Source organism: Colias philodice, chromosome 26 (assembly GCF_061535455.1).
Source record: "Colias philodice isolate Cphi_HAF_F1 chromosome 26, ilColPhil1 Martin Lab GWU primary, whole genome shotgun sequence".
Taxonomy (NCBI): Eukaryota; Metazoa; Arthropoda; class Insecta; order Lepidoptera; family Pieridae; genus Colias; species Colias philodice.
Genome location: NC_143111.1, coordinates 7,706,618 through 7,722,518, shown reverse-complemented (window position 1 = coordinate 7,722,518; position 15,901 = coordinate 7,706,618). Strand labels below are relative to the sequence as shown.

Below are 15,901 nucleotides of genomic sequence, written 5' to 3'. Positions count from 1 at the left end.
ATACGCTGTGAACTAAGCCAGATTGTAATGTTTCTATGGACCAATTTTTGTCTGAATAAATAAATCCATCCGTTCATCATCACAAACGCTCTCTTTTGTAAATTATATTACAGTTCGATTCAAACTTAATGGCGGTTCGGAAGTTAGCTGCGAGTGCACGCAGGTACACTCAAGTTGACAATCCCGCTGATACTCAAAATTGCGTATTGCGCATTGGAAAGTACGATGTTCCGAGCCGCCATGCCATTAAGTTTGAATCTTACAGCTTACTGTAGCTGGGAGTTAGCCTGATTTGAAAGGGTAGTAATTAACATTTAATAAAGTAACATGTACTGCAATGCAAATTAATTTTGTCACATATTCGTGTTACTATTCACCAAATATTCCACTTGTTTGACACTGTTCAGTTTTCATACCAAAATATTTCAACTCAGGTAAGCTCGTAGCGTTAACTAGAACTTATTTTAATAAAAGCTCACTTCATTATAAACAAAACTCCAACAAACGGCAACTTTCATGAAATCTCTCCAGCACAAACTCGAGTTGTTAATTTAAAATTATAACAGTGTGACGTAATTGGGATTATTCTCGTACGAAGTTATAAATACAGAGATATTGTTAGATTCGTCTGATAATTTACTAAAAACATTTTCAAGTCTAAATATTACGAAATGCGTATATTTCTCATAAAAAATTGAAGACCTGTCCTTTATTAAGTATGTATATCATTTTGTATTGAACGTTTCATATGTGTTTCACTGATCAATTTCCTTTCCGGGGATTTACGTAATCCATGCAGTACTTTTTTCTTCTAGTCAGTTGTTAAGATCGAAATTATGGCTTAATACAAATAATGTGGCTTTGCTATTGTGAAATAAATTCATACTAGGAACCAGATTTTATGATTCACTAGTAGAAATCGATTCTACCTTATTGGTAAAATAGAATTCAATCATTAGTAGGTACATAGTTTATCAACAGAAATAGAAGAAAAACACAGTCACAATAACAAATTTATATCAAAAATCTTTTTCACAATGTCACAAATATGCAAGAATGTATAACAAAGGTCGCGTTTGAAACATCGAGACACGTTTCAAGACTTCAAGTGGCGCGAAATGGGGCAAGTGGTCAAAGAACTCCGTGGGTCGATATCATGCCGGCCATGCCGTCCTGGTACCTACATCGTGTGCTTAGACTTTCAACGCTAATCCTAGGCTAAGTTTAATCCTAGATTAGTTTTAGATACTTTTATTTCATTTTGTATACATAATATATCGCACATTCTATAGCCGGTAAGCTAGTATTTAATATAAAAATGAAATCCTGTTTTCCCTGGTCACGACATCACGCCTGAACAGCTGGATGCATTTCGATAATTCTAATTATATTATGTTCTTTATGGTCAGGAGAAGGATCTTAGAAAGAAAAATTTACATTTGGGCCAAAAATTTATAAAATGCAGAAAACTTAACAGTAAAGCGCGTGACACACGGTGAAGATACTATAATATTTTATCTTAAGATACTGTTATATTTTATATTACAGTATCTTAAGGTATCCGGTATCAGCGTTCTGACCATCATTTTTCTTTTTGTCATTGCGTACTAAGACCCCTGTAGAACCGCCATCCTGTTACAAATGACACACAAAATTTCGGGTGTCTTGTGTGTGTCGTGTAAGTGTCGGGTCTTCACCGTGTGTGACGCGCTTTATTAACTTGACGCGTTTGACAGTTTGTGCGAAGACGGACAACGTCTGTCGGATCAGCTAGTCTTAAATGAAAATCAATTAAGAACTTCATGGGTCGATATCCTACCGGCCATGCCACCCTGGTACGTCATATGCTTGACTTCCAACGCTAATACTAGGCTAATTTAATCCTAGACAAGGCAGCGAGTTAAGTTCCTTTTAGTATCAGTTTTTTTTTATATTATACACCTTTTTATCAAAATCAATTAAGAACTCCACGGGTCCATTTTCTTGCTGGTCATGCTATCCTGGTACATCGCGACTTTCCGTTCACTAATCCTTGTTTAGTTTTAGACGCACACTGACTGATAGCTGAATGAATTTGAATAATAGCGATTTAGTTTACACAGTAAGTTTTAATACCAAAGTTTAATACAGAATTATATTTCTTGATGTTTTTTTTTTTTGAATTACCTAATATTTTTCAATGTAATTTTATTACTCCACTCAGTCAAGACATTCAATTCACAATAATTCCAAAAGTTTTCAAACTTGGGTCAAGTGAATGGTACATTGGGACGACAATAAATCTCATTTTGCAACCTTGTCCGCAGTCCGGAACTGCAATTAAATTATTTTTTGCTGTATGGTCGTGAAAAAAATTCCAAAAGTTCTGCAAACTTGGGGAAGTTTTCGATATAATATTTCATATCACGTATTAAATTTGCAACCAATCTCAGTGTACGGAACATCTTTTAATATTGAATATTAATGTTTTTTTTTTTTTATTAAACTGAATGAGGTTGCAAATTTGTAAATGCATCAGAATAGATGTTTTCGAAGTTTGCAACCAAGTTCCAAACTTTTGTAATTATTCCGAGACCACCTTACTTGAAAAAATGACCACGAATTAAAAATAATTATAAATAAACATGTTCCGGTCAACGAAAAAGGTTGCAAATTTATACAACCGTTCGGTATATATTTCCGATATCTGTGTCAAGTTTGCAGAACTTTTGGAATTTTTTTCACGACCATACAGCAAAAAAATAATTTAATTGCAATATAAACAATGTTCCGGACTGCGTACAAGGTTGCAAAATGAGATTTATTGTCGTCCCAATGAACCATTCACTTGACCGAAGTTTGAAAACTTTTGGAATTATTGTTAAATTTTCGATTTCGAATGTCGATTCTGACTGATGTACCTACACTGCTTCTACGGACTATTCTTCTTTCATTAAATCAATTGAGAAACAACCGACTTATTTATATGCAGTATAATCCCTGCTGGAAATTTAAAGGAAACTTTTTAATTGGTTTTGAGTTGTTTAAGCGAGTTTAATAGTATCAATTTTAAATTGTATTATTCAGTTTATTTTATACTTACAGCTCATCTTCAGGTAAGTCGATATAGAATATGAAAATAGCAGAAATCTCTCTCTAACTTGAGCATTAAAAGAAATGTCATGGACAGACGACTTTACTTGTGTTCCTGCCCGAGGCTAAGAAAAAATGATTACAAAACTCTTTTACTTTACCGACAGTGGTAAGAAACATTTATACTATAAAAACAACTCATCCTGAATAAAATTAATACCCTCTATGAATCACAAGAATTAGTGACAAATACGAAGTCGACCCAGATACGTCAAGTGTCGTAGAACTTTCATTAAAAATGCAAGCAGAAAAGAGACCCGTCCGCACCAATAACTATTATTAAATGGAAATAGGCGCAAAGTTTTAATGTTCTTTGAATGAGGTTTAGTTCATTGAAAAGTTACATTTAGGGTTGCATTTTTTAGAGGACGCAATTTTATTTTTTTGATGTGTAGGGGGGGTTAGTGTGAAGCTAGCACCAAGTTTGTGGGGTCGCCACCCTTGTCCCACGGCCGCCATCTTGAAAACAGCGATTGAAATGGTTTTTACGATCTATCTCTTAAACTATTTATCTGATAAAAAAAAATTGTTAACATTATTTGTTGCAAATTAAATTCTCTACAACTTTGGTCCAGTAACTTTTTGTCGTAGAACTATAAATAAAAAAGTTATAAGCGAAAATGTTCAGAAATTAGAGCTATTTATATTTTTCAATAAAACTTTTTTTTATCATATTACGAAGAAATATTATCAGACCATTTTTGTAGATTGTTTTTCGAGGAACAACTATTATATACAACATTTTTTCATTACGTCAATAGCTAAGGTGAGCTCTGAAGTGAGTACTATTTTTCAGTACTAACTATACATAATATATTGGCTATTGGCTCTTTTCCCAGACTCCAGAACAATTCAAGCACACTGCAGAACATTTCAGCCCTGCTTTTCGACGGAAAAAAAACGCGCTTCCAGACTCTACCTCCTGGATGGTGGGGAAAAGAGTCATAATAATTAATTATTAATAATATTGCAAAATTCATTATTAAAAATATTATAATAACAAAAAAAAAAAACAATTACTGATGACAAATTATTATTAGTACAAACATAATATATGTAACTGTATAGTTATGAGTACTAAAAAATAGTTCTCACTTCGGAGCGCTGTAAAACCTTAGCTATTGACGTAATGAAAAAATGTTGTATATAATAGTTGTTCCTCGAAAAACAATCTACAAAAATGGTCTGATAATATTTCTTCGTAAAATGATAAAAAAAAGTTTTATTGAAAAATATAAATAGCTCTAATTTCTGAACATTTTCGCTTATAACTTTTTTATTTATATTTCTACGTCAAAAAGTTACTGGACAAAAGTTGTAGAGAATTTAATTTGCAACAAATAATGTTAACAAATTTTTTTTTATCAGATAAATAGTTTAAGAGATATATCGTAAAAACCATTTCAACCGCTATTTTCAAGATGGCGGCCGTGGGACAAGGGTGGCGACCCCACAAACTTGGTGATAGCTTCACACTGACCCCCCCTACACATAAAAAAAATAAAATTGCGTCCTCTTAAAAATGCAAGGTTGGGCCTAAAAAATGTAACATTTCGATGGACTAGTTTGATAACATATGTATCTTGTGTTGTTCTTTCGAAGTTATGAAAATTTAATCGAAACAGCGCTTCTACTTTGTTTACTTTAGGTATTAATCAAAGAAACCGTTAATTTCTTCAATCATATTTTGTCCTTTAGTTTCTTTGGGCTATGATAACGACCTAACATTTCCAGTATGCTCAATCTACTAACCCATTATTCATTCCATATTGAATCAAGCTGAAACTTTCACGACGAGACTCGTAAAGTTCACGAGTTCGCTAGAGTTTGCGACTCGCAAACTAGTGGAAGTTCTATCCGAATTTCCTATGTAAATTGTAACGTTCTAAATGTAACCTGCATAAGGATTTTGATATAGGCTCTTTTATCAATAACCATATTAATTGTCACCCACGTCAGCATTCTGAGCTTTATCAACTTAACTGGTACGCGTTAAAGACCTTCAAAAATTTATTTTTTTACATGAGCTCATGACATAGCACAGGACAAACTTGCAAGCGTGATTCAACCAACCTGGTCCGGACTGAGGGAGCTATCCCCACTCGCGTTCCTCTCCTGGTTTTGCGCGGTGCGCTCCTGCTTGCACGCCGTGTGGTACTCCAGCCGCGCCCTCTCGACCTTCTGCAGGAGTTTGGCCCATGGTTTCTGCGCTTTCTTGAACGCTTCGTCCATTTCTTTCCGCTCCTTTAGTTGGATCATTGACTGTGGACAAATAGTGAATGTTAGACTGCGTATAGACGAATAACAAATAAATCGAAATAATACATGCTTTACAGGAAAACCCCCATTAATAAGACTGACTTAAAGACAAAGCCAAATAGTATTAAGTACTGTATGCGATTACAATTTTCTGATCACGAAATTGCATTAGATACTATTCAAAATTAAAATTTATAGGATTCATGAGGATCATTGCATTTTGAGAAGTGCAGTAGTGCACTTATTAAAACTTGTGATGTCTGCTCAAATTTCCATTTCTCTAAACGAAACAACCAGTAACATTTGCTATAAACCTAACATTTTGAAACCTTTTAGCACGCATTCAATGCATCAACACACAACATTAAAACAAGTTAATCCAATTGACGAGTGCGTATGACACACCGTATGTTTGTTCATCATCTCCACACATATTGCACGTTAAATGTTATAATGTATGCGACATCATGGACCAGTCATCAGAGTAACCTTTGTTGGAACATATCTATGATATATTATCATAATATGTGCTAATTTTATGATTAGTTATGTAAATCACGCGTTAAAAATATCGTTTTCTTGGCGTTTTGATTGTTTTTCTAGTTACGTAGTATCTAGCCGATGATATCACACAAAAATATTTATATAAGGTGCATTTTATAAAACATAAATGAATAATTTAGTGGTATATCTGTAAAAATCTGTAAATCAGAGAATTTTAATGGAAAAAACACTTATTGGATATGGAAAGTATTCAACAGATTGTAGAGGAAAAATTTATCATGAATCCAAATAGTTACGATACGTTATCATTGATGATAACATATTATTAATAGTAATATAGATACACAATATACCCTCACAATCTTTATACACTATTAAATGATAATCAGAGAGAAGCAATTTCGATTCATCATTCTCCTTATAGAATACTAGCGGTCCGCCCCGGCTTCGCCCGTGGTACATGTTTACGTTTTCTCTACATAAGAACCATCCTCGTACTTCAAGGAATATAATAAAAAAATAATTATCGAAATCGGTTCAGCCGTTCTCGAGTTATGCGCTTACCAACACATTTTGCGATTCATTTTTATATATAAGATATAAGATTAGTGGAACAAAACCAATCAAAATATTACGAATGACAGACGTTTCCTAACTGTCATGTAATATCGAAGGTAAATATCAATATTCCCTTTTCTTAGCTAATCAAGTGCAGTATTCAAAAGTTAAGCTTACTACTGCCTATACTATTTTACTTGATCATAACCAATACAAATAGTGTCACGTTTACCAGACAATCTTACGTAACTGTCACGTAACACCACTGCTAAACACCGGTGTCACATCTCCTGCATCCGACCTTGTTGATAATAATTACCTGCATCACATTCATGTGTTTGACGTGTAAACAGCCACGGTATAGTGATAGTTGCGTATGTGGTGTCGCATTTCTTCATTGATTATGATATTTATTGTAGTATATTAACTACTGTATGTATGTCTATAAATAAACTACTATTTGCATATATCTCTTCAGAATGACGTAATTTAGATTAATCAAGGCAAATCTATTAGGAGGCTCTGTGTACCAACGACATAATTAAAAAAAATAATAATACATCATGACATCATTTAGAAAAATTTAATTGATGTAATCTTTTATAAAGAAAAAGATTACGAGCGAATTAATTTGATATCTGTATCCTTGTGTATGATGGAAATTCTGTTTTCCACTAAAAAGTGTAGACCAATTATAAATAAACAGATAAACGTAAGACCTACTTATACATATTAAAAATATGATATAAGTAGATAACAATACTTTTGGTTGCTCAATCAAAATGTAAAGGTATTGAAATGAAGGATGATAATTATTAGTATTGAAATTGGCTTGTCCATCAAAATGTGGACGCCTTGCGAGCAAAACTGCGGCCGGAAAGCTAGTTAATTTGAAACAAAACAAATACCGTGCATTAGTCTTACTGTGCATAATTACATCAAACGAGCGAATGCTCATTCTAACCCTAGTGGGGGTGTTAATGTGCTGCAAAGCACGGAATACAAGTTTTCGTTTACAATAAAATATCACGAAAGAATAAATAAATAAATAAATATTATAGGACATTATTACACAAATCGACCTAGTCCCACAGTAAGCTCAATTAAGGCTTGTGTTGTGGGTACTAGGCGACGATAAATATAATATTTAATAAATACATATATAGATAATAACACCCAGACCCAAGAACAAATAATTGTGTTCATCACACAAATATTTGCCCTGACCGGGGATCGAACCCGGGACCGTCGGCTCAGTAGACAGTTACTTTACCACTGCGCCAACCGCGTCGTCAAAAAATGAAAAATGAAGAATGTTCGTGCTCTAGCTATAGCTCTAGCTCTATGTCCGTTTGATGTAAATGCACCGTTATGAAAACTTGAAAACAATTTGACAATTTTTTTGTTTCCATCCATTCGATGTGTTAAAATTATTTTATTAAGTTCAATGAGTCATTTATTTATAGTCAATGAAAGCAACAATCTACATTACGTATTAGCTTTAATCCTTATTTTATTACGGTAATAAATACTGAATATAAATATATTATAATCTATACCAATTGTAATACGAAGCACAAACGTTATCGGTATGTGAATGCGCTTATCAGTTCGTGCCTCGAATCGTGACAAGTATCTTATCTTCGTCAGTTTTATCACTCAAGAACTACTTTTCACTTGCGTATGTGGAATTTACATTTCTTTGAGTACGAGTGAAGAGATATAACTTGAAAAATAGAAGCCACAACCAGCCTAAAACCAGAAACACCTACTGCATGGTGTAACAAAAGAATTTTTGGACTATATATATTTATAGAAATATTTCCTACACAGCTATCTCTTACTATAAAACGAAATAAATATAGCACGAAGCATTAGAAGCATTGCTCAACTGCTATTGGTCTTAGAGTGATGATAATTTATTTGTTTATTTAAATTGAATACACATAACAGATCATGACCTTGTTAGGCATATACCTATAGGCGTTACATTAATTTCAGGAGCAGATCGCAACCCAACAAAATGTGTAAAATAATTATTACAATGCGATACAGTTTACAGTTAATAATAGCCTATAATAGCTTTCCTCGATAAATAGGTTATGCAACACCATTACACCAACCCGTGAAGAAGTTTTTTTATATTCGATTCCTGAGATAGGCGCGTTTTAAGATATACCTATATATCCAAGTATTACATACTTTATAACGTAAGTACCCAGGTAAAGCTAGGTTGTATAGCGTAGTATTGTATATTATAGTGAAAAATGCAAACATTTTTAAGCGCAAGCGCCGCCATACACATCGGTATGCGGAAAACATGATCTCTGTTTTAGCAAACACTGACTTGCTATCAGCAAACAGTGATGCCGCTCTATTGCGTAATGCACTCCAAATATTTGATTAACTGTCGTATTGCACGCCTCATAAGCGAAGCGTTGAGGTGGGTACTACTGTCACTTCGCGCAAAACATCTGATTTTTCAAACTTAAAATGTCTTTATGTATCATACATTGCACTTGTAAGATAATACATACACACACATAGATATTAAGAAAAAACACTATTTTTAACGTTCATGATATTTTTGATGTCATTTTTGTTATTTAAACTAGTTAAAAAACAGTTTAAAAAAGTTCTGTCTTGGACGTCCGTGTGTCTGTATGTGCGGATCCTTTTTCTTGTTAACACGATAGCGACCGAAATACTTTACTAATCGAGTCTTTTTTTTTCTCTTACGCTTGAGTATGCTCAGGAATAGAACCCTTTCATTTTTCAGGGTCTGATTCGATGTGGTTTAATTGTTATTAAATAAACAAAAATAATAATTAATAAATATTTATTAAAAAAAAATTATGAGGCGTGCACTTTTGGATTTTCCAAATTATTTATTTGGACTTTATTTTTATTATTCATGGTATTTAGTGTACCTAATGGAATTGGAGTGTCTCAGTCTATAATAATTGCAGTCAAGACGTCTAATTATTGGGTGAGTCTAGTCTAACTAATAAAGAAACGAAAATTAAAACTAAATTTTCAATCAATTGAGTCACACTAGCTTAAATAATATTCAATGAATTAAATAGGTAAGTATGTACGTGTATATAAAGGAAACAATAAGTAAATAAAGTTATTCCCATGACATTGTTTTGGCATGTTTAATGTTTATTGGGCCTTCCATCACAACCTCAAGCTTACTTAAAAAAAAAAAAGAAATCTTACAAAGTAACTTGACATTTGCGTATACAATTTCGAGAATTCAATATACTTCAATTCAAATAAAATGTACTTCACGAAAGGAATTTACAGCGTTGACATTAAAGTTATTTAAACACTGTGGTGATACGATCAACATCATAAACAAATTATATGTAAGAGTTGCAACCTTTCCACACTGATTCATATCTAGAAACGTTTATTTGCTGATTAATTATATTATAAAATTATAATATGAATAACAATGTAAATAGTGATTTACGAGTGTGTTTTTAACATACATATTACATAATTATAATAATTAGTCATTACTAAGTATCCCCAGGGGATAGTGTTAGTTTTTCTTCATACTTCTGAATACATTTGTTGTATCAGTGGTTAGTAGTAACCATAATTTACCAATTAACTATTACATATTTATTTATCGTTTCGCCCCTTAATTTTATTTGAATTATGTATCGTTCCGGAAAGTATTGTTAACCGCAATTATTTATAACTAGTGGTCCGCCCCGACTTCGTTTTCTCTACATAAGAACCATCCTTGTACTTCAAGGAATATAATAAAAAAAGAATTATCGAAATCGGTCCACCCGTTCACGCGTGATGCCGTGACCACGGAAAACGTCTCGTGCTCAAACATTTTTCCATTTTATCATTTAAATTCATTTAAACAACATCCGTAGAAATTTATTACACACTAAGAAGCGTATCGATAAGTGTCCTGATAACTTTATTACCTAAGTGAAGTACATAATATAAAATTTATTAATTAAAAGGGGTAAAACAATACAGCACCTAGGGGTAATGAAACTATACTTGTACCGAAAATTCGAAATTAACTCACGCTATATACAGTACTAGCGGTCCGCCCCGGCTTCGCCCGTGGTACATATTTCGCAATAAAAGGTAGCCTATGTTCTTTCTCAGGGTCTAAAGATTATCTGTGCCAAATTTCACCAAAATCGGTCGAGTAGTTTATGCGTGAAAACCATACATACATACAAACCTTTCCTCTTTATAATATTAGTATAGATATAGATATAGAAAAGATATACGTATCTTGTATAATATTTAAACAAAGATCCACGATCCACGATGATCCACGAGTTTCTTAAGTTAGGTCTAAGTGCTAACAGCCTGGCAATTTCGCAGCTGAACTTCAAGTCAGGTTGGCCGAGTGGTCTAAGGCGCCAGATTTAAGCTCTGGTTCCCGAGAGGGAGCGTGGGTTCGAACCCCACACCTGACAAATGGGAAAGTTCTCTTTTTTTGTTTTTTCCCTAAATAGAAAACAATTTTTTTACATTCATACTAAATTTATCACCAAATTAACTGACAAGGTACAAACTGAAATCTGTTTTTTCTATTTCATGAAACATTACATATTTACAATTCCATTTAAGATTTAAGGAAATTACCACTAATATAACTAATAGTTTTTCCAGACTGATATTTTTTTGTTGCACAAAATTAACAGTTGTATGAAGTAAAATTAAATATGCATTATCGTTGGAATGCAGAGATAATTTCACGTAGGTATCTCCCGTCCAAAATTACATTTTAATAGTATATCTGAATATGTATTTGCAACATCAAGCGAACAGTCTAGTTATTTGAGATTTTTTTTTATGTAAATAAAAAAAAATCATGTAATTGCCGAAGGTTTTTTCCAAAAAATATACTTAAAGCACACACGTTATATCCTAATTTTATTAGTATTTACATTCATAAGAATACAATTCTTGAATAAATATAATATAGAGAGAACTAGTTTTATTTCTATTATTTCATTATATCCATGCCTCGTAACTACGTACCTACTCTTTAATATATTTACTGTTCAAACAATTACCTTCATACAAAGGCCTAATAATTTTGTTTGACAGCTTTACAATATCAAGTTTGCTCTGATAAGAAAATGACGCAGTGTTATCAATTTAAATATAGCCGTTACATCATTCTTATGTTAATATAACAGGTGTTCATCGAAAATATCAATATATACCTACAACAAATATTATATATTTTGTCATATTATATCTTCAAATAACCTACACGAAGAAATTAATTGTGAAAACAATAAATTTAACCTTTTACAATATACATTACTCGAAGAAAAACTTAATTGTTAAAGAACGCAATTTTCGTGTGTTTGTCTGTCTTTATATCTGCCCGTTTTCACGCTCGATAAATCGCTTTTATAATCCGTTACAATGCATTTAAAATCTAATTTAATATTATGTTTATTTCACGACTTTTGTTTGAATTGAACTACAAGAAGCTTTTAATTAAAATACTAGGTATCAGTAAAATTTAACTATAACCTATTAACTACTCTTTAGAACATGGCTTAGAAGTCTTTAGAATTTCAATTCGCAAACCATCATACTACTAGAAACTTAAAAAAAACAAACTACTAAACAACTATACCTATATCTATCATTCAGTGGTATTATTTCGGCCAAGTGTAAACCAAACTTGATCCCATTCATCCAATAAAGAGGATTATTAATTAATCTCTTAATTAGGTCGATGTAACACCGCAACAACTGATATAAAATTTGACAGAGCTTAACCGAGTTTTAGTAACTGGCTTAAAAATAAGGTAATCAGAGCATACAGGCGCGTGTGTTTATTACTTACTTTTCTGAAAGTAGATGGTAAAAAGTTATAAATAATACGTAACGTGTAAGTATGCACCTACATGACTTTAAAAATGATCACAGCAATTCTTTTCATTACAGATAATTATTGAGGTAACTCAAAATAAGTCATTCGGTGTAGGTAGGTACTAGGCACTAATTACTACAACAAACAACAAAAGTACACGACTCATAATGCTCGTTTGTTCGACAAAAAGAAAATTTTAGTTTTTCGTCAATTTATTGAACGACGCTTAAAAATGTTACCATTTTCATTTTTCATACAGCATTTCAAACACATCAAATTAAAATAAAATTACAATAACGTTCGTCCTTCTTCACTATTCACACAACCACAATCCTTATACCAACCAATGAGAATACAGATTAATCTTCACGTTTACTAAAGGACCATGTTTGTACTATAACACGTATCATGAACACGATCTGTGAACACTGAATGGAGGACGTCTAGACATAAGCTAGATGGACTTAGGCACTTCACACCTGGTTTGGGAAGCGTGTAAGCCTTATTTGTATTTGTTAGTTGCCGCACAGTCTATGGGTTTTTGAATGTGGTCAAAAAGTACCACAAAATTGATTAATCATTAGCATTGGGGTGGTTACAAGGTCAGTAAGTGAGAAAGCATAATTATTAATTTTCTCACAAAATATTTTTGAAGTGAAACTTCTCTATCGGGGTTGGAAAAAAATTTATTTTAACATTTTTTCGTTACGCGTGACATTTTTCCGTTACGCGGCATCTTTTTCTTATCCCTACCACGCGTAATTAAAAAATATAAGGCCATAAAGAAGTTTCACTTCTTACGTGTGTACACTAGTACACGCACACATTTTTTTTATAATTACGATACAAAAAAAATTAAGTCATAAACATAGACGTTTCTTTATAAGTACATGCTAAAACTCGATTTACTCTGGCACATGTGCTCTACATATACTAACGCGTTGTTGCCGTTTAACTTACATCGTTAAGCCTTAACTTGAATTGTTAACTTGAGTGCTTAACGCAAGACACTTTAAGTTTACACAAAGTTCCTAATTGTTTGGTACTGGCCACACTTCAAGGTTCTCTGGAGGTCTGAACTTGAATATCACTTAGTCATGTCTTATTACTTAGTGAAATAGGTCTTGCTTTTAGGCGTATGTTATGGTACCTATATAATTAAAGCATAATATAATTTTGGCCCTCTTTCGTATTAAAACCATTTTCTGAATGAAAAGAATCTCTAAGTAGTATGAATAATGTATGTTGTTAACATGTTTTTCAATTAATAAGATATTTTAAAAGGGCAAACCTTTTATAAATAATTCGTTTTATAATACTGTTTCAGTGGAGACATACCTACCTAGCTGATATATAAAAATTTTGCCTACAATACATAGCTACTCTTTTTATATCGATTCGAAAGTATAATATCCTAAATAATATAAAATCTTGTATTTTCTCGTGTTTGATTGTAAATAATAAATCGCGTTTAAAATCCGTTAGTCTTTAAAATCTAGAACTGTCCTTGTTACTGAGGCCGGAATGAACTCATTCTCCAAGATTGAGATAAGAGGATTATCCGCTATCAGATTATCCCGAATCGCTCCAAAGATTACGTAGTAACTATTAATCTGTGCTAAAGATCAACAAATTATATTTATCGCGCACTAAATCTTAACTCTATATGTTTTTTAAAATACTTACACGTGTCTGACCGTTTTAGAATGTGTTAATTTGAGATATAGGCAAGAGTGTAACGATTAGCTTTAATACATTATACAGTTAATATTCGTTTTTTTTTGTAGCAATTTGTATAATTATCCTCTGGGAGTTTTCACTACTTAATCCACTGACTGCCTAAATGGCTTTTAAATCATTTTTCAAGACTTATGGTATATGTACTTATAAAAATTTCGTGTATAAACACGAAATTTTTCAAAACATTAATTTTAACCTATCTGTTGATAAACACACATTTACTGTTAGGGAATTTTATTTTATCCTCTTCTACCAAGTTTACAAGTAACATTTATTATTCACTACTTTGATCATCTATTTAATCCATACAACCAAGGTAGGTTAGGTGGGAAGCCACCTATAACCTACTATTTTACAAAACATAGGACGTATTTTTATTACGTATCATTCTCATAAAGAAACCTAACTCATAAATTAATGAAGCGCCTTACACCACACCTCTTACATACATAATATTACATATATTGCATAACAATATACGAATTGAACCGTGGCTCGGCAGAATCAGTCGCCATGCCGCAATGGCATTCCATCAATCACGCTATGTGATATAATTGTAAAGGTCATATTGATATTTGGGCCAACTTGTTTAGCCTCCGTTGATGATTATGATTACTGACTCTTCTATAGAGCTTTAGAGAGACTAGTTAAAGTAACGCATATTCGGTTTTCATCGTGATATTGACTGTTTTAACAAAGTGTTGCAAATTCTTTTTGTCATAGAAATTTTAATTATCAATGGTTAATTTTGTTAAATTTAAAATTACACAAAAATGTTTATTTAAATATGACATGCTTACTTTAAATAAGATTAGGTACATATTTAAAATTCGTGGGCGGAAATAATAATATAGCCTAAATGGATAACATAATCGGGTAATTTGTTTTTTAAATCAAGTATCTTTTCTCAAATAATTAATCAATTCAAAATCTACTTATTTATGTACCTACTTAATTAAATAATTCACTCTCGTTCACAAAAAAGTGACGACGACGCGACGTCATCATTGTAAAAAAATGCAACATGCATTTTCTTTAATTACACATGAATCACGATTATACTCACGATAAAGACTGAGGTAATCGTTTATAAACGTTCATTATCAATTGAATATCATTATCGAACGTAAATTCTCCACATAATAAAATATATTTTTGTTTTTTTTGTAATATATTTTTGTATCTAACGTCAAATACACTAAACGTACCTACATTTTTGAATGACCGCAACTTAACTGTTCCTAAATAAAATGTAAAATGAGAAGATCCTAGTAAATGTTCTGTAAAATTTTATGTATTCCTAGTTGCATAACTACAAATTGTAAGGATAACAGCTAGATCCGTCTAGACTTATGCCAACTATCTACGAAAAAAAATCTAGAATAGTTAAACGCCAACGTCGGGAAATGCAAGGAATTTTCTGATAAAATTGCAACGTTCCTTGCAAATTTGAAAGCAAAATTTAGATATTTGTTGTAGGTTGAAGTTATTTTTAATAGGTAACGAAAAATTTTCCGAACATTTATATATACATACTAGCGGCCCGCCCCGGCTTCGCCCGTGGTACATATGAAAAATAGATGTTGGCCGATTCTCAGACTTACCCGATATGCACAGAAAATTTCATGAGAATCGGTCCACCCGTTTCGGAGGAGTATGCAGACTAACATTGTGACACGAGAATTTTATATATAAGATTATGATAACTAAAGGATAACTACAAAAAATCTATTACGTACCCAATGACGTCAATAGTCAACCACAATAAGACATCCTTTTTAACAATCTATGCCTAGGATAATAAGCTCAATTTTATCCCCTTCA

At 32.3% G+C, this 15,901-nt stretch overlaps 1 protein-coding gene and 1 non-coding gene across 7 annotated transcripts in view; one reads left to right on the top strand and one right to left on the bottom strand.

Moving 5' to 3' along the window:
* The window catches only part of Synd (protein kinase C and casein kinase substrate in neurons protein Synd), a 91,936-nt gene that overhangs the window by 20,813 nt on the left and 55,222 nt on the right, over window positions 1–15,901 (bottom strand). For all 6 annotated transcript variants that reach the window (XM_089711386.1, XM_089711388.1, XM_089711390.1 and 3 more), the window contains one exon: window positions 5,206–5,394. In XM_089711386.1, coding sequence (XP_089567512.1) covers window positions 5,206–5,394 — 189 coding nt within the window. The remainder of the gene's footprint in view (window positions 1–5,205; window positions 5,395–15,901) is intronic.
* TRNAL-UAA (transfer RNA leucine (anticodon UAA)) lies at window positions 10,833–10,916 on the top strand. The gene has a single exon. It is a non-coding gene; the product is annotated as a tRNA-Leu (tRNA).